The 25,044-nt window shown below is 44.1% G+C and overlaps 1 protein-coding gene across 1 annotated transcript; it reads left to right on the top strand.

Annotated features, from left to right (window-relative positions):
• The first annotated feature begins 8,877 nt into the window (after positions 1-8,877).
• On the top strand, positions 8,878-24,820 carry lto1 (LTO1 maturation factor of ABCE1). The gene is made up of 5 exons (XM_068046538.1): positions 8,878-8,980; positions 12,742-12,847; positions 20,582-20,652; positions 21,060-21,177; positions 23,328-24,820. Exons 1-5 carry the CDS (start codon positions 8,889-8,891, stop codon positions 23,391-23,393), a joined length of 453 nt encoding a protein of 150 aa, XP_067902639.1. The 5' UTR covers positions 8,878-8,888; the 3' UTR covers positions 23,394-24,820.
• The last annotated feature ends 224 nt before the right edge of the window (positions 24,821-25,044 follow it).

Genomic DNA, 25,044 nt, shown 5'->3' with positions numbered 1-25,044 from the left:
GAATGATTTTTTTTTAAACTAAAGCTGTATTTTCAGATAATGTTGCCCAGAGGCAGCATGTAAATGAAAAATCATTGGGGGGCAAGGGTAGATTCTTAAGGGACACCAGAGGTAACAGTTCAGGTGTGGGAAGAGAAGCCATTGCAGGTGATTCTCTGGCTACAACTAGATAGATAAAAATAGAACCAGGAAAGTGCAGCCTCAACCAGCTGGATTATGGTGGCAATATCTTGGAAGAGGATGGTGAAAGGCTGCAGACAGGTCAAGAAGGATGAGGAGTGACAGTTTACCTGTTTCACAGTCACATAAGATGCATTTTGTGACTTTGATAAGGGCTGTTTTGGTACTGTAGCGGGGGCAGAAACCTAACTGGAGGGATTCAAAAATAGAGTTCTGGGAAAGGTGGGCATGGATTTGGGAGGTGGCAACATATTTAAGGACTTAGGAGAGGAAATGGAGATTGGAGATGGGACGGTAGTTTGCAAGGACGGAGAGTTCAAGCATTGTTTTTTTGAGGAGAAGGGTAATGATAGCAAATTTGAAGAAGAGTGGATAGTACCCAAGGAGAGAGATCTGTTAACAATATTAGATAAAATGGGAGCCAGAAATGGAAGTTATGTGGTCAGTCAGTTCGCGGGAATAGGTTTGAAGGAGCAGGATGTGGGTCTCATGGACATGATGAGCTCAGAGAAACCATGAGGGGAGATAGGAGAGAAACTAGAGAAAGACTCAATTCAAGGCAGGGGGAAACCTTAGTGGAAGTTTGGCGGGAAACCTTAGCGGAAGTTTGGCCCAGTGGGTTTGTGGAAGGGAGCAACACAGCAGAGGCAGATGGTTGGATGCTCTCAGTCTTAGTGACAAAGAGATCCACAAGTTCCTTGCAGTTACTTGTTGGAGGTGAAGGTAGAGGAGACAGGGAGGAGGGGTTTAAGAAGATGGTTTGCAGTAGGGAAAAGAAGTTGGCAATGATCCATGCATTCCAGGACAATCCTGGAATAGTTTAGTTTAGTTTAGAGATACAGCACTGAAACAGGCCCTTCGGCCCACCGAGTCTGTGCCGACCATCAACCACCCATTTATATTAATCCTACACTAATCCCATATTCCTACCACATCCCCACCTGTCCCTATATTTCCCTACCACCTACCTATACTAGGGGCAATTTATAATGGCCAATTTACCTACCAACCTGCAAGTCCTTTGGCTTGTGGGAGGAAACCGGAGCACCCGGAGAAAACCCACACAGACACAGGGAAAACTTGCAAACTCCACACAGGCAGTACCCAGAATTGAACCCGGGTCGCTGGAGCTGTGAGGCTGCGGTGCTGACCACTGCACCACTGTGCCGCCCCTATGAGCAACTTTGGTAGGTGAGAGCAGAACCTTATAGTGCTTTAGGTTTTCCAGACAGATCAGGCAGTGAATGGCTAAACCTAGAACAGACACCATAACCCAGAGTGAGGCATGGGACCAGGAGGTGAGTGAGCAGCAACTGATGAGATCACCTTAAGCTGACTTTAAACAGTTCATTCCAATTAAGAAAGTCTAAAATGCTGTTTTAAGTAATTTCCGGTGCCCCCATGCTCCCTTTCCCACAGAGGTGTGACAAGAAGGTGCAATGACAAGGTCACAGAATTTCGGGGAAGAGGACTTTGGGTTGGGTTGAGTGTCAATGAGACCACCTGCTGGGGACTGAGAGAGCAAGGGATCGCTGATTTTCCTGTATACACTTCGGGTAGATGAGGCTCCACCCCAAAAACATCCACAGAGGTGGAAAATGGATCCTCATATTTTCACATTTTTTAGACTTTCTATATATCTTCAATCTTTGTCTGGCTATTCGTTAAAATTGCCTAAATTTTGGCCAAATTGCCAAGTTTTTTTGCACCAAATGTTGCTTTCCAATTTTGTAGCAGCTATTCTCATCATCCTCAGATGTATAAGGATACTCAGGCTTTTGTAAAACTAAACGCGGCTTTCTTTATCTAATATTATATTCAAAACCAAAACACTGATGGAGTGACTGCACTGAATGCAGAATTATTGTCTATTCATGGGAGAACAGTGCCATCTCCTGGTAGAAACAGCATCATTTTTTTTCTCTTTTCTGTGTTTCGTGAAGAGGTGAGGGATGTTTGTGGTGGGGGAAAAAATGGTGAATCAGCATAAAGAACTCCCAAATCAGGTATTGCATAGCCAGATACAAAGTAATGTTTATTCTAATCTGCCCCCATATTGTGTCTCAACTCCAACCTAATTTTTTTTCATTTCTCACACCAATCATCCTGTGACCTCTCCAGGAACATAGGCCGGAATTTTACGCCTCCCCCCGCAAAGAGTGGGTTGGTGGCAGGGGGAGCGTAAAATGGAGTGGAAAGCTTCGGGGGCCCTTCCCGACCTGATCCCACCTCTGCCGCCATTTTCTGCAGGACGGCAGTGGCGAAAACCAGCACGCCTGTTCCAGGCTAATCAAGGCCCTTAAGTGGCCAGTTAATAGCCACTTAAGGGCCTCCGCCCGCCGCCACAGGGATTATACCCTTGGCTGGTCGAGTGGCCCAAGCCTGAGAAAAACCGCCTGACAAAAGCAGGTGGCTTTCTAATGGCCTGGGGGGAGGCGTGCCCTCATGATCAGGCACCCATCCCCCCAAACGACCACCCTTGCCTCACCGGGACCCAACCGATCACCCCCGGCTAGGCCCCAAAAACTTGCCTTTTCCTGGGGCATCTTTCCTCTTCTTCTCGAAGCTGGGTTGCAGTCCCAGCAGTGGCCACTGCTCCCGGTGGCACTACTGGGACTAAGAGCTGCCAGCCCATTGATTGGCTGGCAGCTCCATTAGGCGGGACTTCAATGAGGTGGAAGTCCCACCTCAGACCAGTTGAAGGGCTGGGGACCATAAAATGCGCTCCGGATCCCCAGGCCAGGCGGAGGCGGGTTCGCCACCGACATTTCAGTTGGTGGACGGCTCCCGTCCTTCGAGGGTAAAATTCAGCCCATAGCAACAAGAGGAGGACATTCAGCCCCTGGAGCCTGCTTCACCGCCATTCAATGAGATCATGGCTGATTTGCAACCTAACTCAATATACCCGCCTTTTCCTTATATCCCTTAATACCATTAGATAACAAAGATCTATCAGTCTCACAATTTAAAATTAACAGTTGATCTAGCATCAATTGCTGTTTATGGAAAAGAGTTCCAAACTTCAACCACCCTTTGTGTGCAGAAGTGTTTCCTACTTTCATTCCTGAAAAGTCTGGCTCTAATTTTTAGACTACACCTCCTAGTTCTAGACCCCCCAACCAACAGAAATAGTTTCTCTCCATCTACCCTATCTGTTCCCCCTTTATATCTTGAAAACCTCAATACAAACCACCCCAAATTTCAGGGAATACAACCCTAGTTTGTGTAATCTCTCTTTATAATTTACCCCATGGAGTCAACGCATCATTCTAGTGTGCTGCACTCCCTCCAAGGCCGATATATCCTTCCTAAAATGTGGTGCCCAGAACTGCTCACAGTACTGCAAGTGTGGTCTAACCATAACCTCTACCCACTTGGATTATAGTTCTCTAGCTTTAAAGGCCAGCATTCCATTAGCCTTTTTGATTATTTTCTGTTCTAGACATTTAATGATATATGTACCTGGACCCTACACTCCCACCCAAGTCTCTTTGAACTTCCACTGTTTTTAGATTTTCATCATTTAGAAAGTACCCTGTTCTATCCTCTTTAGGTCCAAAGTGGATGACCTCACTTTTGCCTACATTAAAAAACATTTGCCAGTTTTGCCCATTCACTTAGTCTAGCAATATCTCTTTGTAATTTTACGCTTTCATCTACACTGCTCACAATCCCGCCTATCATTGTGTTATTGATGAATTTGGATACGTGGCTTTCTATCCCATCATCCAAGTCATTAATGAATACAATGAATAGTTGAGGCCCCAACACAGATCTTTGCAACACACCAAGAGTCACATTCTGCCAATTGGAATACCTGCCCATTACCCCTACTCAGCCAATTTCCTAACCAGGTCAATAATTTGCCTCCAATTCCATGGGCTTGAACTTTAGCTTACAACATCTTATGAGGGACTTTATCAAATGCCTTCTGGAAGTCCATATAAATAACATCCACAGACATTCTCCTGTCCACTACTTTAGTTACCTCTTCAAAAAATTCAATCAGGTTCATCAAGCATGACCTACCCTTTACAAATCCATGTTGGCTCCCTCTGGTCAATGTCAACTTACAGATATTTTTGTGCTGGAATTAGGAACTTGATTGGTGTATGAACACAATATACTTGAACAGTATTTCTCTGTACACTATTTGTAGGCAGATGTTAATCCATTTAAAGCATAAATAATGGGTTAACAGTTTTTTTTAAATAACAGCCTCCAGAGCAACATGGTACAAGCACAGTAAGCAGTACTTGATTTTTTTCTGTTGGGAATTGCTGTTTGTAGACTGGGAAATATATAGAACCTTATCATATTTCTAATGACCTACTTTAAGTTGCAGTGACTAGAGCCTAAAGGTGCATCTTTGCAGAACTACTGAAAATGAAGACTGTACATAAATCTTTTAACTTTGATTTTGCCCATTTTAATGTAAATGTAATATAATTTCAAATAAAGTTATTCAGATAATTTGCCAGCCTCAGCTGGGCTCAGTTGGCAGAGTTCTTGGGTCTGATTTTAACTCACTCAAAATCCATTCACTTAGACAGAGTTAAGATTGGGCCCAATTGTCCCTGAATTAGAGGGTTATGGGTTCATGTCCTACAATGGATTTGATCACATAATTGAGGTTGACCCTTCAGTGTAGTAAGGGAGACCTGCATTGTTAGAGTTGCTGTCTTTCGGATGAGATGATACACTGCAGCTTTGTCTACCTATTCAGGTGGATGTAAAAGGTCTCCTGGTAATATTGGAAAAAGGCCTTTAAGTTTCCTGATTTCCTGGTCAATATTTCTCCCTTAATCAACACTCCCCCAAAATGACTGTAACAACTACCGTGGAATCTCCCTGCTCAGCATAGTGGGAAAGTCTTCGCTCGAGTCATTTTAAACAGACTCCAGAAACTGGCTGAGCACATTTATCCTGATGCACAGTGTGGCTTTCGGGCAGAGAGATCCACCATTGTCATGCTGTTCTCCCTTTGCCAGGAGAAATGCCGTGAACAACAGATGCCCCTCGATGTTGCTTTCATTGATCTCACCAAAGCCTTTGACCTCGTCAGCAGACGTGGTCTCTTCAGACTACTAGCAAAGATCGGATGTCCACCAAAGCTACTAAGTATCACCTCATTCCATGACAATATGAAAGGCACAATTCAGCATAGCGGTGCCTCATCAGACTCCTTTCCTATCCTGAGTGGTGTGAAACAGGACTGTGTTCTCGCACCTACACTGTTTGGGATCTTCTTCTTCCTGCTGCTCACACATGCATTCAAGTCTTCAGAAGAAGGAATTTTCCTCCACACAAGATCAGATGGCAGGTTGTTCAACCTTGCCCGTCTAAGAGCGAAGACCAAAGTACGGAAGGTCCTCATCAGGGAACTCCTCTTTGCTGACGATGCTGCATTAACATCCCACACAGAAGAGTGTCTGCAGAGACTCATCGACAGGATTGCGTCTGCCTGCAATGAATTTGGCCTAACCATCAGCCTCAAGAAAACGAGCATCATGGGACAGGACGTCAGAAATGTTCCATCTATCAATATCGACGACCACTCTCTGGAAGTGGTTCAAGAGTTCACCTACCTAGGCTCAACTATCACCAGTAACCTCTCGACGCAGAAATCAACAAGCGCATGGGAAAGGCGTCCGCTGCTATGTCCAGACTGGCCAAGAGGGTGTGGAAAAATGGCGCACTGACACGAAACACTAAAGTCCGAGTGTATCAAGCCTGTGTCCTCAGTACCTTGCTCTATGGCAGCGAGGCCTGGACAATGTATCTCAGCCAAGAGCGACGTCTCAATTCATTCCACCTTCGCTGCCTCTGGAGAATCCTTGACATCAGGTGGCAGGACCGTATCTCCAACGCAGAAGTCCTCAAGGCGGCCAACATCCCCAGCATATACACCCTACTGAGCCAGCGGCGCTTGAGATGGCTTGGCCATGTGAGCCGCATGGAAGATGGCAGGATCCCCAAGGACACATTGTACAGCGAGCTTGTCACTGGTATCAGACTCACCGGCCGTCCATGTCTCCGCTTTAAAGACGTCTGCAAACGCGACATGAAGTCCTGTGACATTGATCACGAGTCGTGGGAGTCAGTTGCCAGCGTTCGCCAGAGCTGGCAGACAGCCATAAAGGCGGGGCTTAAGAGTAGCGAGTCGAAGAGACTTAGCAGTTGGCAGGAAAAAAGACAGAAGCGCAAGGGGAGAGCCAACTGTGTAACAGTCCCGACAACCAATTTTATCTGCAGTGCCTGTGGAAGAGTCTGTCACTCTAGAATTGGCCTTTATAGCCACTCCAGGCACTGCTTCACAAATCACTGACCACCTCCAGGCACTTACCCATTGTCTCTCGAGACAAGGAGGCCAAAGAAGAAGAAGAATAATCAACACTCCCCCAAAATGAATGATCTGGTCATTTATTCATTCATATATTGTTTTTGGGATTATATTATGTGAAAACTGGCTGATGAATTTGCTACATAACACTGTGACTGCTCTTCAAAAGGTGACCAAAGTGAAGTTTCAATATTATGAAGCAAAATGACAATCAGGCCAAGCAAATTGTTGCTAGTGAAGGTTTGAATTATCGACACCAGTTAAAGCTTAAGAAGTCAGAAAAGACTTTTTCACCAAAAGAGTAAATAGAATTAGAGTCAAAGAATCATTTATGACACAGCAGATAACCATTCAGCCCATCGAGTCCATGCTGCTCTCCACGGAGCTATGCTGTCAGTGCCATTCCCCGACTTGATCCCTGTAGCCCTGCAAGTCTATTTCTCTCCAGTGGCCATCCAACTTCCTCTTGAAGTCATTGATTGTCTCTGCTCCCATCACCCTTGTGGGCAGCGAGTTCCAGGTCATTACCGCCCGCTGTGTAAAAAACTGCTTCCTCATATTCCCCCTGCAGCTTTTGCCCAAAACTTCCAATCTCTGTCTCCTCGTCCTTGTACCATTTGTTAATGGAAACAGTTTTTCCTTGTCAAACCTATCTAAGCCTGTCATAATATTGTACACTTCTATTAAAGTGTTCCGCAGGGATCAGTGCTGGGACCTTTGCTCTTTGTAGTATATATAAATGATTTGGAGGAAAATGTAGCTGGTCTGATTAGTAAGTTTGCGGACGACACAAAGGTTGGTGGAGTTGCGGATAGTGATGAGGATTGTCAGAGGATACAGCAGGATATAGATCGGTTGGAGACTTGGGCGGAGAAATGGCAGATGGAGTTTAATCCGGACAAATGTGAGGTAATGTATTTTGGAAGGTCTAATGCAGGTGGAAAGTATACAGTAAATGGCAGAACCCTTAGGAGTATTGACAGGCAGAGAGATCTGGGCGTACAGGTCCACAGGTCACTGAAAGTGGCAGCGCAGGTGGATAAGGTAGTCAAGAAGGCATACGGCATGCTTGCCTTCATCGGTCGGGGCATAGAGTATAAAAATTGGCAAGTCATGTTGCAGCTGTACAGAACTTTAGTTAGGCCACACTTAGAATATTGCATGCAATTCTGGTCGCCACACTACCAGAAGGACGTGGAGGCTTTGGAGAGGGTACAGAGGAGGTTTACCAGAATGTTGCCTGGTCCGGAGGGCATTAGCTATGAGGAGAGGTTGGAAAAACTCGGATTGTTTTCACTGGAACGACGGAGGTGGAGGGGCGGCATGATAGGGGTTTACAAAGTTATGAGCGGCATGGACAGAGTGGATAGTCAGAAGCTTTTTCCCAGGGTGGAAGAGTCAGTTACTAGGGGACATAGGTTTAAGATGAGAGGGCAAAGTTTAGAGGGGATGTGCGAGGCAAGTTTTTAACACAGAGGGTGGTGAGTGCCTGGAACTTGCTGCCAGGGGAGGTGGTGGAAGCAGATACGATAGCGACGTTTAAGAGACATCTTGACAAATATATGAATAGGAAGGGAATAGAGGGATACGGGCCCCAGAAGTGCAGAAGGTGTTCGTTTAGGCAGGCATCAAGATCGGCGCAGGCTTGGAGGGCCGAATGGCCTGTTCCTGTGCTGTACTGTTCTTTGTTCTTTGTTCAATCTCCTTTGTTCGAAGGAGAACAAACCCAGTTTTTCCACCCTAACCCCGTAACTAAAATCCCCCATCCCTGGAACCATTCTGGTAAATCTCCTCTGTACTCTCTCAAGGGCTCTTACATCCTTCCTGATGTGTAATGACCAGAACTGGATGCAGTACTCCAGTTGGGGCCTAACCAGAGCTTTATAGAGGTTCAGCATAACTTCCCTGTTTTTGTACTTCAATGCCTCTATTTATGAAGAGAAAATTGTGGAACAATTTACCAGGAAATGGATTGGGAGTAAACAGTATCAATGTGCTCATGAGATAATGCAGCGAGAATGGATTAAGGGACATGGTGAGAAAACAAAAAGGGCTTTATCTATCAAAAACGGACAAGCTCATTCACTCTATTGGTTTTGGAACAAAGAACCATCGAAAAAGTACAGCACTGAAGGAGGCCATTCAGCCCATCGTGCCTGTGCCAGCCTAATAAACTAGCCTCCCAAACTAATCCCACCTTCCAGCATCTAGTTCATAGCCCTGCAGGTTACAGCATGTTCCTTAAAAATTGAAGCAGAACAGAGTTTGTGCAGCGTGGAACTGCCTGTTTAAATTTCAGTCGTGGGCCCTTTAAGAGAATTTTGCAGCCTGCCACGTGGTCTCAATCGCCACCGTGCTAGAGCGCATGCGCCGGTTTTCAATGGCTTCGCAGGTTGAGGGTTCCCGTGTCAGTGATGCTGATGATATGTTTGACTTCATCCTCTCAGCTGATGACAAGTAAAAATGTCTCTTCTTTTCGGGGTACTACTAGCTTCCCCGGTGGCGGTTGTGTGGGTGCCTGTCCCGGAATGCGCCCGCGCCGCCATCACAGTTTTGATTGCGGGAGGGGGCGGCACTGCGCCTGCGCGTCCCATCCCCCCACCCCACAGCTATGCTCCTGTTGTTGCCGCCGAGGGGTGACCTAATTGAAGTGTGTTAAATTATGAGGGGTCTAGATAGAGTGGATAGAAAGACCCTATTCTCCTTGGTTGAGGGGTCCATAACCAGGGAGCATAGATTTAAGGTAGGAGGTCCAGAGGGGATTTGAGAGGACTTTTATTTTTTGTTAGGAGTGTGGTGGGGTTCTGGAATTCACCACCTAAAAAAGGTGGTTGAGGCAGAAACTTTCAACATTTAAAAAAAAAGTACTTGGATAAGCATTTGAAGAGTTGTAATCTACTAGGCTACGGACCAAGAGCTGGAATGTGGGATTTGGCTGGATGGCTACTTGTCGGCCGGTGTGGAAGCCTCCTGTGCTGTACATTTCTGTGATTATGTTCTCTGTTGGTGGCCCTGCTCCTGGGCAATGGGACAGCGGATGCTGAGGCTTCTGTCTCGGGCCATTCCCACGACTTGCAAATTCCTCCTAAATTTTAAAGCTCTGCTTTGGTGGGTTTCTGCATTGCTGTTTTAACTTAGCATATTGGTACTAATGTCTACTTTTGATTGGCATATACTTGATGTATGAGTACCAATCTGCTGGACTTTTCACTAGCCATATACTTGGTATATTGATAGCAATATGTTTTAGAAATAAATGTACTTGTGCCAATGTATTTGCTGTTTGATAATTGCACCACCCCCAGTGACAGCTATATCAACTAATACTTCACCCTGGTAAGGCATTTCCACTGCAGCTATCAATCTGAGATTGGGCAGAATTTTGAAATTTCCCTTTGAGCCTTGGGCATCTATGATTTTAATGTAATTCTTTGTGTATCTAACTGGCTCTAACCTGCTGTGAAGCTGTTCTAACAATTCAAGTAAAAGGGATAATAAAAGCAAAATAGTGCGGATGCTGGAAATCTGAAATAAAAACAAGAAATGCTGGAACCGCTCAGCAGGTCTGGCAGCATCTGTGGAAAGAGAAGCAGAGTTAACGTTTCGGGTCGGTGACCCTTCTTCGGAACTGACAAATATTAAAAATGTTACAGGTTATAAGCAAGTGATGTGGGGGTGGGGCAAGAGATAACAAAGGAGAAGGTGTCGATTGGACAAGGCCACATAGCTGAGCAAAAGGTCATGGAGCAAAGGCAAACAATATGTTAATGGTGTGTTGAAAGACAAAGAATTAGTACAGAATAGGTGTTAACAGACTGAATATTGAACAGCAGCAAGTGCAAACATGAAAAAAAAATTGGTAAGCAAACTGAACAAACTAAGATGAAATTAAATAAATGCAAAAAAAAGGTTGTAAAAAAGAAAAAACAACTAAAAATGAAAGTAAAATGGGGGGCTGTCATGCTCTGAAATTATTGAACTCAATGTTCAGTCCGGCAGGCTGTAGTGTGCCTAATCGGTAGATGAGATGCTGTTCCTCGAGCTTGCGTTGATGTTCACTGGAACACTGCAGCAATCCCAGGACAGAGATGTGAGCATGAGAGCAGGGGGGAGTGTTGAAATGGCAAGCAACCGGAAGCTCAGGATGCTGCTTGCGGACCGAGCGGAGGTGTTCCGCAAAATGGTCACCCAGTCTGCGCTTGGTCTCCCCAATGTAGAGGAGACCACATTGTGAGCAGCGAATACAGTATAATACATTTGAAAGAAGTACAAGTAAATCGCTGCTTCACCTGAAAGGAGTGTTTGGGGCCTGGGATAGTGAGGAGAGAGGAGGTAAATGGGCAGGTATTACACCTCCTGCGATTGCAGGGGAAGGTGCCATGGGATGGGGACGAGGTGGTGGGGGTAATAGAGGAGTGGACCAGGGTGTCGCGGAGGGAACGATCCCTTCGGAATGCTGACGGGAAGGGAGGGGAAGATGCGTTTGGTAGTGGCCATCACGCTGGAGGTGGTGGAAATGGCGGAGGATGATCCTTTGGATATGGAGGCTGATGGGGTGGAAAGTGAGGACAAGGGGAACCCTGTCACGGTTGAGGGCAGAAGTATGGGAAATGGGCCGGACACGGTTGAGGGCCCTGTCAACAACAGTGGGGGGGAATCCTCGGTTGAGGAAAAAGGAGGTCATATCAGAAGCGCTGTCATGGAAGGTAGCATCATCAGAGCAGATGCGTCGAAGATGGAGAAACTGGGAGAATGGAATGGAGTCCTTACAGGAGGTAGGGTGTGAAGAGTGTAGTCTAGGTAGCTGTGGGAGTCGGTGGGCTTATAATGGATATTAGTAGACAACCTATCCCCAGACATGGAGACTGAGAAGTCGAGGAAGGGAAGGGAAGTGTCAGAGATGGACCATGTAAAGGTGAGAGAAGAGTGGAAATTGGAAGCAAAGTTGATAAAGTTTTCCAGTTCGGGGCGGGAGCAGGAAACGGCACCGATACAGTCATCAATGTACCGGAAAAAGAGTTGGGGGGAGGGGGCCCTGAGTAGGACTGGAACAAAGAATGCTCGACATATCCCACAGAAAGACAGGCATAACTAGGACCCATGCGGGTACCCATAGCGACACCTTTTACTTGAAAGAAGTGCGTGGAGTTGAAGGAGAAGTTGTTCAATGTGAGAACAAGTTCAGCCAGGCGGAGGAGGGTGGTGGTGGATGAGGACTGGTTGGGCCTCTGTACCAGGAAGAAGCGGAGAGCCCTCAAACCATCCTGGTGGGGGATGGAGTTGTAGAGCGATTGGACGTCCATAGTGAAGAGGAGGCGGTTGGGACCAGGAAACTGGAAATTATCAAAATGACGTAGAGCGTCAGAAGAGTCACGGATGTAGGTGGGAAGAGACTGGACCAGTGGAGAAAAGATAGTCAAGATAGGAAGAAATAACTTCAGTGGGGCAGGAGCAGGCTGACACAATGGGTCTGCCGGGACAGTCCCGTTTGTGGATTCTGGGACGGAGGTAGAAGCGGGCTGTCTGGGATTGCGGGACTATGAGATTGGAAGCTGTAGGGGGATGTTGTTCAGTATCTTATTGTGTCTTTTGCCTCCATAAACCGATGGTTTATTTATACTTTTTTTTTTGAATTTGACCATATATAGGATTGTTGCAAGAACTGTTTCGGTGATTCTCTCTGCATCGGTTGCATGTATTTACAACACCGAAACAAGTAATTTGACTCAACATGGCCCATTAATTCAGTTAGTCCTATTATCGCAAAGATATAAATCAGTAACAAATTTTCTTAAACCTTCAATCAAACAAATCCAAAATGTGGGTCTCTGGGCTGGGAAAATAGTAACTAGGGAGATGATCGTTATTGATTTTTTTGTTGGGAGGGTTTTATGTAGACTTAAGGAGTCTGATGTGGAGTCGTCATCTGCTGCTATAAATCTACTGATACTGTAAAGAACATGGAACTATTACTTACAAGTAAGTACACTGAATAATGTCACAATTTCTAAAATCTCTGCATTGAAGTGGAATGATGGCAGTGGGGCGATCTTTAAACTTGAAGTGATTTTTCATGTCCTGATCAGTCTGTCTGATGGTTTGGTCATCATGACAGTGAGATAGAATGTATGCATCCAAAATAAAGAACATTTTTGGTAATTCTATGCAAAGAAGTTTTAAAAAGAAGCCCGTCCAATTTTTTTGCTTCCTCATGGCAGATTTCGTGGAAAAGGTTATCAGGAAGGGTATGCTGAAGGAGGTCATTTGGGAGAAACTGAGGGACGACGCTATGGAATAGCAAATGGTGCCAAGATTGGGTCGGAGGCAAGTATGTGTGAACAATTGCAGGTGCAATTGTGATAGCTTAATATGTTAAAATTATATTTGTACAATTAAACTTGCGAGCCCAACTGACCATCTTAAATTGGTTGTCAGCATAATTCTTAGCACACTGAAGATTATTTAGCAAATGTTGTCCAATCGCGGAATCACATCTAATGTTGGACACTGTTTCAAGCTGCTACTGTGCAGTAGCAACACGTGTGGTGTTCACCACTAATGGGGTGCTGCCATCAAGCCAAAAAGACGTTCTGCCAGTCACACAAATGGAGTAATGTGATTATATGAATTTCAGTGCCAATGTGATGCTAGGTATATAGGCCGCATGTCCCAAAGACTGGCGAATCGTGTCAAACATGTCTCTTCCACTGTTAGCAACAGGCAAGGTACAGGCCGTACCCAACCAGCCCGTGCTTGCAAAAGTCAAAACCGTGACCAACATTTAGATATTGTGTTATTTCCTTGTTCTTATGTGATTCTGCGATTGGACAACATTTGCTAAATAATCCTCTGTGCTAAGAATTATGCTGACAACCAATTTAAGATGGTCAGTTGGGCTCACAGTGTGGTTGGTGCATTTGCGCATACTAGAAGCTACATATTATTACACAGGGCCCTGTTCTTTGCAGACAGAAAGAACGTGTACAAACGTTGTGCCTGTTTCAACTGAACAAAATAAGTGACAGCCATTCGCTGGTTCATTCCTCAGGGCAATGCCTTGACCAATCAGAGTCAAGTTGCCTGGTTTAAAGTTCAAATAAAGCTTGGCAGTTAACTGTCAGTCACCATACAATGGTGCATTCTCCATGGCAACGCCTCTACCAGAGTTCACTTGCCAGGCAATCAGGACTCTCTTCACATACAGTATAAATTTGTTGCTTTCCTTACATTGGCATTCTTGCAAATTGTCCTAATGAGTTCAAGATGAAAAGCTTTGCCAAAATGTCTCTATAGAATCATAGAAAGTTTAAGACATGGAAAGAGGTCCCTTGGCCCATCGTGTCTATACCGGCCGAAAAACGATCCACCCATTCTAATCCCACCTTCCAGCATTTGGTAGGTAGCCCTGCAGATTATGGCACTTGAGGTGCAGATCCAGACTCCTTTTGAATGAGTTGAGGGTTTCTGCCTCCTCTACCCTTTTAGGCAGAGAGTTCCAGAACCCCATCACCCTCTGGGTGAAAAAAAATCTTTCCTCAACTCCCCGCTACTTTTTCTACCAACCACTTTAAATCTATGCCCCTCTGTGTGCTAAGGTAAATAAGCCCTTCATCTCCAATCCATCCAGGCCCCTCAAAATGTTGTACATTTCAATCAGATCTCCCCTCAGCCTTCTGTTCCAAGGAGAACAACCCCAGCCTATCCAATCTTTCCTCATAGCTGCATTTTTCCAGTCCTGGCAACATCCTTGTAAATCTCCTCTGTACCCTTTCTAGTGCAATTACATCCTTTCTGCAATGAGTTGACCAGAACTGCACGTAGTACTCAAGTTGTGGCCTAACCAATGAGTTATACAGTTGCAGCATAACCTCCCTGCTCTTTATATTCTATACTACGGCTAATAAAGGAAAGGATTCCATATGCCGCCTTAACCACCTTATCGACCTTCCTCCTACCTTCAGGGATCTGTGGGCATTCACTCCAAGGTCCCTCACTTCCTTTCCACTTAGTATTTTCTCTTTAATCGTGCATTACTTTGCCTTGTTTGACCTCCCCAAATACATCACCTCACACTTTTTTCTCTGGGTTGAATTCCGTTTGCTATTTTTCTGCCCATCTGACCAGACCATCAATATCTTCCTGCTGCCTACAGCTATCCTCCTCGCTATCCACCACACGGCCAATCTTCGTGTCGTTTGCAAACTTTGTGATCATGCCCCCCACGTTTACGTCCAAATTGTTAATATATAACCACAAAAAGCAGGGGACCCAGTACTGAGCCCGGTGGAATGCCACTGGAAACAGCCTTCCAGGTACAAAAACACCCGTCAACAATTCCCCTTTGTTTCCTACTGAGCCAATTTTGTATTCACCTTGCTGCATTTCCCTGGATCCCATGGGATTTTTTTTAACCAGTCTGCCATGTGGGACCTTGTCAAAGGCCTTGCTAAAATCCATGTAGACGACATCAACTGCACTACCCTCATCAACCTTCCTTGTTACTTGTTCCAAAAATTCGATCAAGTTGGCTAAACATGATCTTCCCTTAACTAATCCATGCTGACTATCCTTGATTAACCTGTGCCTTTCTAAGTGACAGTGTATCCTGTCTCTCAGAATAGATTCCAATAGTTAGCACACTACTGAGGCTAGACTGACTGGCCTGTAATTATTTGGTCTATCCCTCACTCCCTTTTTAAACCAAGGTAGAACGTTAGCAGTTCTCCAATCCTCCAGCACCACCTGTATCCAGTGAGGACTGGAAAATGATGGTCAGATCTTTTGCTAGTTCCTCTCTCTTGCTTCTTTTAACAACCTGAGGTGTATTTCATCCGACTCTGATTTATCAACTTTCAAGGATGCTAAGCCCATTAATACTTCCTCTCTCTCTATTTATTGCATCCAATGCTTCACATTCTTCATCCTTAACTACAATGTCTGCATTGTCTCCCTCTTTTGTGAAGACAGACGCAAAATATTCATTAAGAACAATACCAACATCTTCCGCCCCTACACACAGGTTACCTTTTTGGTCTTCTAAGGGTCCTACTTTCTCCTTAGTTATCCTCTTACTCTTAATGCATTGATAAAACATCTTTGGGTTCACCTTGATTTTGCTTGCCAATATTCTTTCATGCCCTCTCTTTGCTTTCCTAATTTCATTCAGTGACATCCTTGGCCCTAGCACCAGGGTGGCAACACACCATAATATAAAAGCAAAAAATTGCAGATGCTGGAAATCTAAAATAAGAACAATGTGCTGGAAATACTCAGCAAGTCTGGCAGCATTCGTGGAGAGAGAAGCAAAGTTAATGTTTCAGATCTGTAACCTTTCATCAGAACTGACAAACATTAGAAAAGAATTAGGTTTTAAGCAAGTGAAGTGAAGGGGGGGGGGCGAGAACAAAGGGGAACGTGTTTGATAGGGCAAGAGAGATTAAATAACAAAGCTGTTCTGGGACAAAGGAAAAATGTGTGAATGCTTGTGGTGAAAGACTAAGTATTAGTCCAGAGCGAGTGTTAATAGCAGAATAATGAACAGCTCTGACTAGATGAAAAGTAGGCACATGCTTCAGCTGAAAGGTTGTGGATAGTGAGGAGAGAGGAGGTAAAAGGGCAGGTATTACACCTGCGATTGCATGGGAAGGCAACACACCATCCTGGTTTCACATCTGCGGCCACAGAAAAGCCTGTCTGATCCCCTGACTATTGAATTACCTATCACTATGGCTCTTCCAGTCTTCCCTGTGCAGCTGAGCCACCCGTGGTGCCATGGACTTGGCTCTGGCTGCACTCTCCAGGTGAACCATCAGAACTGACTACCTGTTGGAGAGTAAGATGCATTCAGGGGTCTCCTGCGCTACCTGCCTGATTCTTTTTGACTGCCTGGCAGTCACCCATTCTCTCTCTCCCTGCATACTCTTAAGCTATAGGGTGACCACATCTATAAACACGTTATCCATGTAGCTCTTATCCTCACGAATGCACTGCAGTGTTGCCAGCTGCTGTTCGAGTTCCAAAACCCAGAGCTCAAGCTGCTGCAATTGATGACCCTTTCTGCACAAATGGTTCTCCAGGATACAGGAAGCATCCTGGAGCTCCCACATAGCACAAGAGGTGCATTCGACAGGTGTGAGCAGCCCTGCCATTGCTCAAACTATTTATTTAGTGTACTAAAAATTGGAAGTTAAATAAACACGAAAAGCTTATAAATAGAACGAACAAATGGGTAACCACCTACCAACTACTGGTATTTTAGCTTCTACTTCGTAGGGAGACTTTAAATGTTAGAGAAAAAATAAAACTCTCTAATAGTTCAAAAGTACTTAATTGGCTGCAAAGTGCTTTGTGACATCCCAAAAAGCGCTAGGTAAACACAATTCCTTCTTTATACCTTCCTTACAGATGGTGCTCACTCATGCTGAGATGTTATTCCTTAGGCTTTGGGTGTCTTCCAGTACCTTACACAAGTGCACATCCTACGTGGGTAGGCCTGAAAACTGTTTGGCAAGTTATTGAACTGTGAACCCAGCCTAATACTGACCACACCTAATGTTTGTGTGTTAGCAGAGGTCACTAAGTAGTTATCGGGTGTAATAACACTAACCAGGGATGCATGCCTGCTCAGATTAGTTAACTTAGCACAAGCCAGGATTCAAATTTGAACCTGTTGGTCTGGAGCACAGTTGCAGGTAGGCCCAGATTTTGCAGTCAGCGCGAAGGAAGAGGGCGCTGACATTACATGATGTTTATAGCTGCCCACAGACGATTTGTGGGCTTTTGAGCAGCAACTTGCGGTATTTAATTATCCTTTTCAGCACAGTATCCACTACAGGGGATCTGTGATGGGTGAGCAGGGCAAGCAACAGTATGTCCCTTCAACCAGTCAGAGTGAAGAATCCTCAGACATGCAGGGCTGAATTTTACCAGCCCTCCAATGTTGGGGGGTATTGCGGGGGTCCCGGAACATCCTTCCGGGAGAGGCCTGTCACGACCCCCGCGCCGGGAAGGCTCTGCTGCATTTTACCGGCAGTGGTGCGGCCTTGGGGCGGAGCCTTAATTTCAATATGCTGATGACATTAAAATAAATGAATAATCAATTACTTGTGGCGATGACCATCCCATGCTGATATTCCAGCTGGTTGCCGGAAGTCTCATGCCTTCGGATCTCTGTTCAGAGATCCGGGACATGACATTGGGGGGGGGGGAAGGAGTGAAATTTTCAGGTCGGTGGGGGGGCGGGGTGGAGAGAAACGGCAGAATCCTATGCGATTAGTGGGTGGGGTGGGGGGGGAGGGAATGCTGGGAAGGGGTTGAAAGGTTAAGTGAATGTTTGGTGGGGGAAAGGTCGGAATCTAATTTTTAACTAACTTTTTTTGGTTGGAAAGGGCTATTCAGATATAGTGTTCTCATTTGGGGGTGGGGGGGTGGGAGAGGGGATCTGCACTGAAAGTTTAAACTTTAATGTTTTCACACCTTTTAAAAAATTTTAATTGGGCTGCAGGGCTTGAAGCCCTTTAAAAATGGCAGTGGCGTCAGACGCCGTTGCCAGGGACAGAACGGCCGCCCCTCTATGTCACCGGGGGCAGCTGTTCCGCTCCCTCCATTTAAATGAGCCCCAGCACGAAGTATCATGGGGGCTTTGCAGTGCACAAGTTGTGCGTGTGCCGTGCATTCCGACAACGGCGGCGAGTTTATAAAATTCAGTCTGCAAAATCTAAACCAGGAAGTATAAATGAGAATATTTAATTCCATGTAAAATCGTCTATAGAAAGGAAAATAGACAGAAAGGAAGATGGGATTGAGAAATAAAAGAAAGAGAAAAAGTTTTTTAAAATGTTTGTTTTTAATTTTTTTTAAATATCTTGACTAAGATTTATCACACTGTTAAAAATTCACTTATGCCTGAATAGACAAACCCTAACTTTTTCTGATATGTTTAGTGGTTAAGTATAACAACTTCATGCTGTTCGTCTGGTTTAATGCCAAGTCTCATGGTGAGGTGCGGTGTAGCGCAGCTTCTGGAGGAGCAGGGTAAATCTGCCTGTAACTTCCTGATTTCTATGTTTAATTGCACATGTTTGGAAAGCAGTGAACGCTGTTAGCGTCACATTTCTTCTCAATGCAAAATCCAGACCATTGCCAACCAACAGGATAGCTTTTGAATCACCCACAACACAATGGACATTCTTGCTTTGACAGCATGTCACAATTGCTAGTGATCATCAGTTTTGAATTGGCGTCTTTTTTTTTCTTTTCACAGAATGGCATTCAGTTTTAAAAGAATGTCTGTATATTTAATGGTTTCAATCCAAAACTGAGACCAAAAGGCCATTTGTTGTTAGAGTCCTTTCCAATGCACGTCTAAGTGAACAATACTGCTGTTTTTGGAAACTGCATGCATGGTGTTCTGTTGGAGGACGCATGGTTGCAGAGCAGTGACATAACTGAGGACAGGAAGGTTCTGTTTGATGCATTGGTGTAGTTGATCAATACTTTCAGTTTTTTTTTAATTCAAATATTTGAATAATATCCAAAACTTGGCCTTGCTTATTCCCATTATGGAAAGTTGTTGGAGTGGGAGCTTTGGATCATTGCAAACTGATTCTTTTCCTAAAAAGCCTTATGATGGCCTGTGACAGTTTTTGTTCTCTGCAATGTTGAGAATCCCACCCATCCATAAGATTTGAATAACCACTTCCTAAGTGAAGCAAAAAATGTAGTCTTGTTTTTTTTAGAAGAGTGTGTGTGTGTGTTGTGGTATCACCTGTAATACAGATATAAATTTCACATTTTGATCAGCTGGAATGCTGCTAGGCAGAATTCTTGAAATATAATTTGCTGGTTGAAATTAGAAGATCTGCTGTCAAAACAACAACTGCTATTTATATGGCTCCTATTAATGGAGTGTTAGCAAACAAAATTTGACACCGAGCCACGTAAGTAGATATTGGGGCAGATGACCAAAAGCTTGGTCAGAGAGATTTCAAGGAGTTGGTTAATTGGTTAAATTGATTTATTTATATATATTTTCATATTTATGTATTTATATAAAAACAGGAGGAAAGGGAGGTTTAGGAAGGGAATTCCACATCTTAGGGCCTTGGCAGCTGAAGGCAAGGCAGCCAATGATGGAGTGATTAAAATTGCAGATGTTCAGTGTCAGAATTGGAGGAGCACCGATATCTTGAAGGGTTGTAGGGCTGGAGAAGATTATAGGCATCTGCAGGGGCGAGGCCGTGGAGGGATGAGAATTTTAAAATCGGGAGCTAACATAGGTCAGCGAGCACAGGGGTGATAGGTGTTTGGAACTTGGTGCATGTTAGGGTATAGGCAGCAGAGCTTTGGGTGACCTTAAGTTTACAGAGGCTAGGAGATAGGAGGCTGGCCTGGAGTGTGTCGGAATCATGAAGTCTAGAGGTAGCAAAGGCATAGATGATAGTTTCAGCAGTAGATGACCAGAGGCAAGGCACAGCTGGGCAATGTTATGGTGGTGGAAAATAGGCAGTCTTAGTGATGGCATGGATATATGGTCAGAAGGTCAACTCGGTCAAATATGTTGCCAAGGTTGTGAACAGTCTGGTTCGGCCTCACAGTTGCCAGGGAGAGGGATGGCATTGGTGGCTAGGGAGTGATTCATTTTTATTCGTTAGAAAGGAGTTGTTACAGTATCATAACCTAACCTCTAGATTACAATTCTGAAGTTGGCACCTATGGTGAAGACTTATTCCACATAACTAGAATATTTTAGTCCAACATAATAGCCTATAATAGCCTGTAAGAATTTTAGTTCAGTACATTTATATGTTCAGAATAGTGTGTATTGTCTGTTATGGGATACAAATTTCTTCAAAAGAGTTTTCTGGTCATCATCACATTGGAGCTTGCTGTGCACAAATTGGCTGCCACGTTTCCTACAGCAGTGGCTACACATCAAAAGTACTTAATTGTCTGTAAAGCGCTTTGGGATGTCCTGATATCGTGACAGACACTATCAATGCAAGTCTTTCTTTCAAGGAGTTTTGTACTCTTGTTACTTTGGAGCTTTTTATTTTGCAGGTTTCATTTTACAATGGCTTTGCATTTACCTGGAGGTGTCTTCTACAGAATGACCAAGATGCCAAAAGCAGGTATGCAGATCAGGGAGTACTGCTCGGCTTTGGAACTGCTCGTGTTGCTCTTTTATTGTCCTGTAAGAGGAGCAACTCTAACATAACTGAAGATTTTGTTTACATACGTTTAGTGTTGGTTCAGAGGGTTTTGGTTTTATATTGATAGATGTGTATGGTGTTTAAGGCCTGAACTGACTGAAGTTAAACTTTCCTCCAAACGGTAGTTAAAATGTAACACGGCATCAGTGTAAAACAAACTGACAGGTTTGGTGCAAATGCACCCTGAGCTAAATTCTTCAGATATCCCTGCAGAGTTAGAGATAAAATTCACTGTACTGCAATAAACTTTTTTAACTCTAAACTACACATACAGATATTTTTCTGTCCCTTTTTAAAAGACAATGTCTTGCATTGTGTTATTGCAGTAAAAGGCTGAAAGCCCTAAATTCACTGCTGGACATGGTTCATCAGTTCCCATATGAAGACCCTACCTATGACAAGTTGCAGGAGGACCTGGAGAAGATGCGAGCCAAGTTTAAACAGGTTTGTGTGGCTACTAGATTACATGCAATATGGTCACTTTCAGAAATGACAAGAGATTTGGACATGCACATTTTTGACCTTATGTGACCAGTGGAGTCTGGTGCTTATTGCTCCATAATTTGCATTGTTGGGCAGAGAGGCATTATCACAACTAAGCTCCATCCTCTCATTGATCAGTAACTTGCTCACTGACGCTCAGTTTGGGATCTGCCAGGGCCACTCTGCTCCTGACCTCATTTATAGCCTTGGTCCAAACATGGACAAAAGAGCTAAACTCAAGAGGTGAAGTGAGAGTGACTGCCCTGGACATCAAGGAAGCATTTGACCCAGTATGGCATCAAGGAGCCCTAGCAAACCTGATGTCAATGGGAATCGGGGAAAACTCTCGGTTGGAGTCCTACCAAGGAAGATGGTTGTGGTTGTTGAAGATTGATCATCTCAGTCCCAGGACATCACAGCAGGAATTCCTCAAGGTAGTGTCCTAGACCCAACTGTCTTCAGTTGCTTCATCAATGACCTTCCTTCAATCATAAGGCCAGAAGTAGTGATGTTCAGCACCATTCACAACTCCTCAGATACTGAAGCAGCCCATGTCCATATGCAGCAAGACCTGGACAACATCCAGACTTGGGCTGATGAGTGGCAAGTAACATTCATGCCACACTAGTGCCAGGCAATGATCATCTCCAACGAGAGAGAATCTAACCTTCTCCCCATGACGTTCAGTTGAATTACCATCGCTAAATTCCCCCACTATCAACATCCTGGGAGTCACCATTGACCAGAAACTGAACTGGACCAGCCACATAAATGCTGTGGCTATAAGAGCAGGTCAGAAACTGGTAATTCTTTGGCGAGTAACTCACCACCTGTCTCAGCAAACCTGTCCACCATCGACAAGGCACAAATCGGGAGTGTGATGGAATACTCTCCACTTGCCTGGATGGGTGCAGCTCCAACAACACTCCAGAAGCTGGACACCATCCAGGACAAAGCAGCCTGCCTGATTGGCACCCCGTCCACAAACATTCACTCCCTCCACCACCGATGCACGGTGGCAGCAGTGTGTACCATGTACAAGATGCACTGCAGCAATGCACCACGGCTCTTTCGACAGCACCTTTCAAACCCGACTTCTAACACCTAGAAGGACAAGGGCAGCAGATGCATGGGAACACTGCCACCTGCAGGCCACACACCATCCTGACTTGGAAATGTATTGCCATTCCTTCGCTGTTGCTGGTTCAAAATCCTGGAATTCCCTTCCTAACAGCACTGTTGGTATACCTACCCCACATAAGCTGCAGCGATTTAAGAAGGCAGCTCACTACCACCTTCACGAGGGCAATTGGGGATGGGCAATAAATGCTGGCCTAGCCAGCGATGCCCACATCCAATGAATGAATAAATATTTTTTAAATCCACATGTAACAATATTTGTAGCAGAAGTTGTTAAATACTGGCCAGGAGTAACCATATTGCTCCCTTTCTTCTTCCCCAGCTCTGGTTAGTTGCAACAGCTACAAGCAGGCATTAATGCTGAGACTTGCCCTGTTTGCATGGCTCACTGTACTGTGTTTCCTCATCAAACCTTTGGGGAAACTCATGTTGGTACCATCAAGTAATTATTTAATGGGTTTATAAATATTTAACAAATTTAATCACGTTCAACTGCACAAAATGTCTTCAATATGCTAAGGAAAGGTAGAGAACAGGAAGCATCTAGCATCATGGAACTAAAGCCTTGTCATAGAATCAGAGAATGATGCAGCACAGGATGCCATTCAGCCCTTGATACTTTTACCAAGTCACTATTCTGATACCTTGCAACTTATTTTATGAAATAGTTGAACAAAAATGTTTGCTACCTTGCAGTATCATTCAAATTTATGAACAGAATCTTTTCAGTTAAAACTAAAATCACATTCCACAGATTACTGCTTTATCGGTCAGAATTTCCACCTGAATAAATATCAGAGATTTTGGTCATAGATTGTCCATATCCTATACTTGGATTCCTGACCTTTTTTTAAAACAAAATAGACTGTTTAACTACACAAACAACACCCTCTATACACTGAGTGGTAGAGCAAGGTACTGAAATAGAGAACCTGAAATGAGAAGCTTTGTGTTTTATTCTTTTGTTTCAGATTTGCTCTTTGTTGAACGTTCAACCTGCTTTTCAAAATGTGAAAGCAGCAGGGATGTCCTTCTGAAGCAGATCCATTATAACTGGCCTTGGTAACACTGCTTATGGGATAGCATTTGACTGAAACAGGCCCAGCTCTCTGCCTGAGGTTATATCTACAAGCAGATGTGGAGGAAGGAACTGGATAGTGAGATTCTCAGAGCAGATGCTTCATAACTACAGATTTGAATGTGATGTTGGAAAGTGATGTGTTTGCTGCTGGAAGCAAAAATTAAATCGAATTCCATTCACCGTCCTTTTAGCAAGAGAACAGTGATGTTTCCAAAAAGATATATATATTAATGTGACCTGAAGCAAACTACTGCAAAACCGTGGGAATTTAGTTTCCTTCCAGTAACTGGTTTGTGAAGGGGAACTTGGGTTTGAAATGTAATCAACTTACAGCTTTTTTATTTTTGAATTCATTTTCCTGGGGTACGCTTGTGCTGAACTTGTTCTACTTAAATCGCTTGTATATTTCTAATTATTTCAGGGAATTACAGCACAGGTTCCCAATAACAGCAACGAGAAAATTACTGGATAATTTATTTTAACTGATGTTGGTTCAGGGATAAATATTGGCTGGGGTACCGGGGAGAATCCGGCTGCTTTTCTTCAGTGGGATCTTTTTACGTCCACCTGAGAGGGCAGACAGGGCCTCTGCTTAATGTTTGTCAAGAAGAAGACATCTCCAACGGTACAGCACTTTAGTACTGTACTGGACCATCAGCTTGGGTTATGTCCTCAAGTCTCTGGACTGGGACTTGAACTAAGGCTGACAACACATCATAACTTTTACTTTTAAAAAGGTATATGGAGTCGTGCCAAATATATGATGGATAAGCAGCACTTTTACTGGTTGATAACCAAGCTTGATTAAATTATTTATTGTAATTGTAAAAACATTTAAATCTCATGGTCAAAAATGGCTATGGTTTTAAAATGGTAATTTTTTTTATTGGAATTGAAATCGTGTGAAGTTTGTTTATTAAAAAATTGGTATTGAAAATCAATGCTAATATTTCTTTACTACCCATCACGTCAAATTCTCTCCTTCAGCTTTTCCTTTGATCTATGTATGTTGTAGTTTGTTTTCCATAAGTACTATATTTTTCTGTCTCTCAACTCCTTTCTTTCTTCCTACGCTGCAGGCTGCCTTCTCTCCCTAACTTGTCTGCGTTACGGTGTCCTGATTAGCAATAGCTTGCACGTTTGTAAATTTTTCCATCTTGGATATGTCGATTATGTATATTCATCCATGACCTGTCTGGGGCAGCTGTGGGCCTCGTATTTTACTTTCACCTCATTTTGGGATGCATGGAAAGGAGTTATTAACCATGGTAGCATGGGCTACACATTGCCACTAATAAGCCAGCCATCAGGCTGGATGTAAATCAAAAATAGTCATGTTGAAACTAGCAATAAAGTGAAGCTAAAACAAGAAATGCTGGATTCACTCAGCAGGTCTGGCAGCATCTGTGGAAAGAGAAGCAGAGTTAACGTTTCGGGTCAGTGACCCGTCTTCGGAACTCTCTTTCCACAGATGCTGCCAGACCTGCTGAGTGAATCCAGCATTTCTTGTTTTTCTTTCAGATTTCCAGCATCCGCAGTATTTTGCTTTTAATAAAGTGAAGCTGCAGTGTAAATTTGACGATTTTTAACTTTATTTAAACTGAGCC

The sequence above is a fragment of the Heterodontus francisci genome, chromosome 14 (genome assembly GCF_036365525.1).
Source record: "Heterodontus francisci isolate sHetFra1 chromosome 14, sHetFra1.hap1, whole genome shotgun sequence".
Classification (NCBI taxonomy): domain Eukaryota; kingdom Metazoa; phylum Chordata; class Chondrichthyes; order Heterodontiformes; family Heterodontidae; genus Heterodontus; species Heterodontus francisci.
This window is presented reverse-complemented; position numbering and strand designations above follow the sequence as displayed.

Excerpts from the sequence above, each read along its gene's own strand:
- lto1 (XM_068046538.1), top strand. The coding sequence starts at position 8,889 with ATGCGCCGGTTTTCAATGGCTTCGCAGGTTGAGGGTTCCCGTGTCAGT. Across the intron at positions 20,653-21,059 it reads GACCAAGATGCCAAAAGCAG|TAAAAGGCTGAAAGCCCTAA; the intron begins GTATGCAGATCA and ends GTGTTATTGCAG. Across the intron at positions 21,178-23,327 it reads TGCGAGCCAAGTTTAAACAG|ATTTGCTCTTTGTTGAACGT; the intron begins GTTTGTGTGGCT and ends CTTTTGTTTCAG.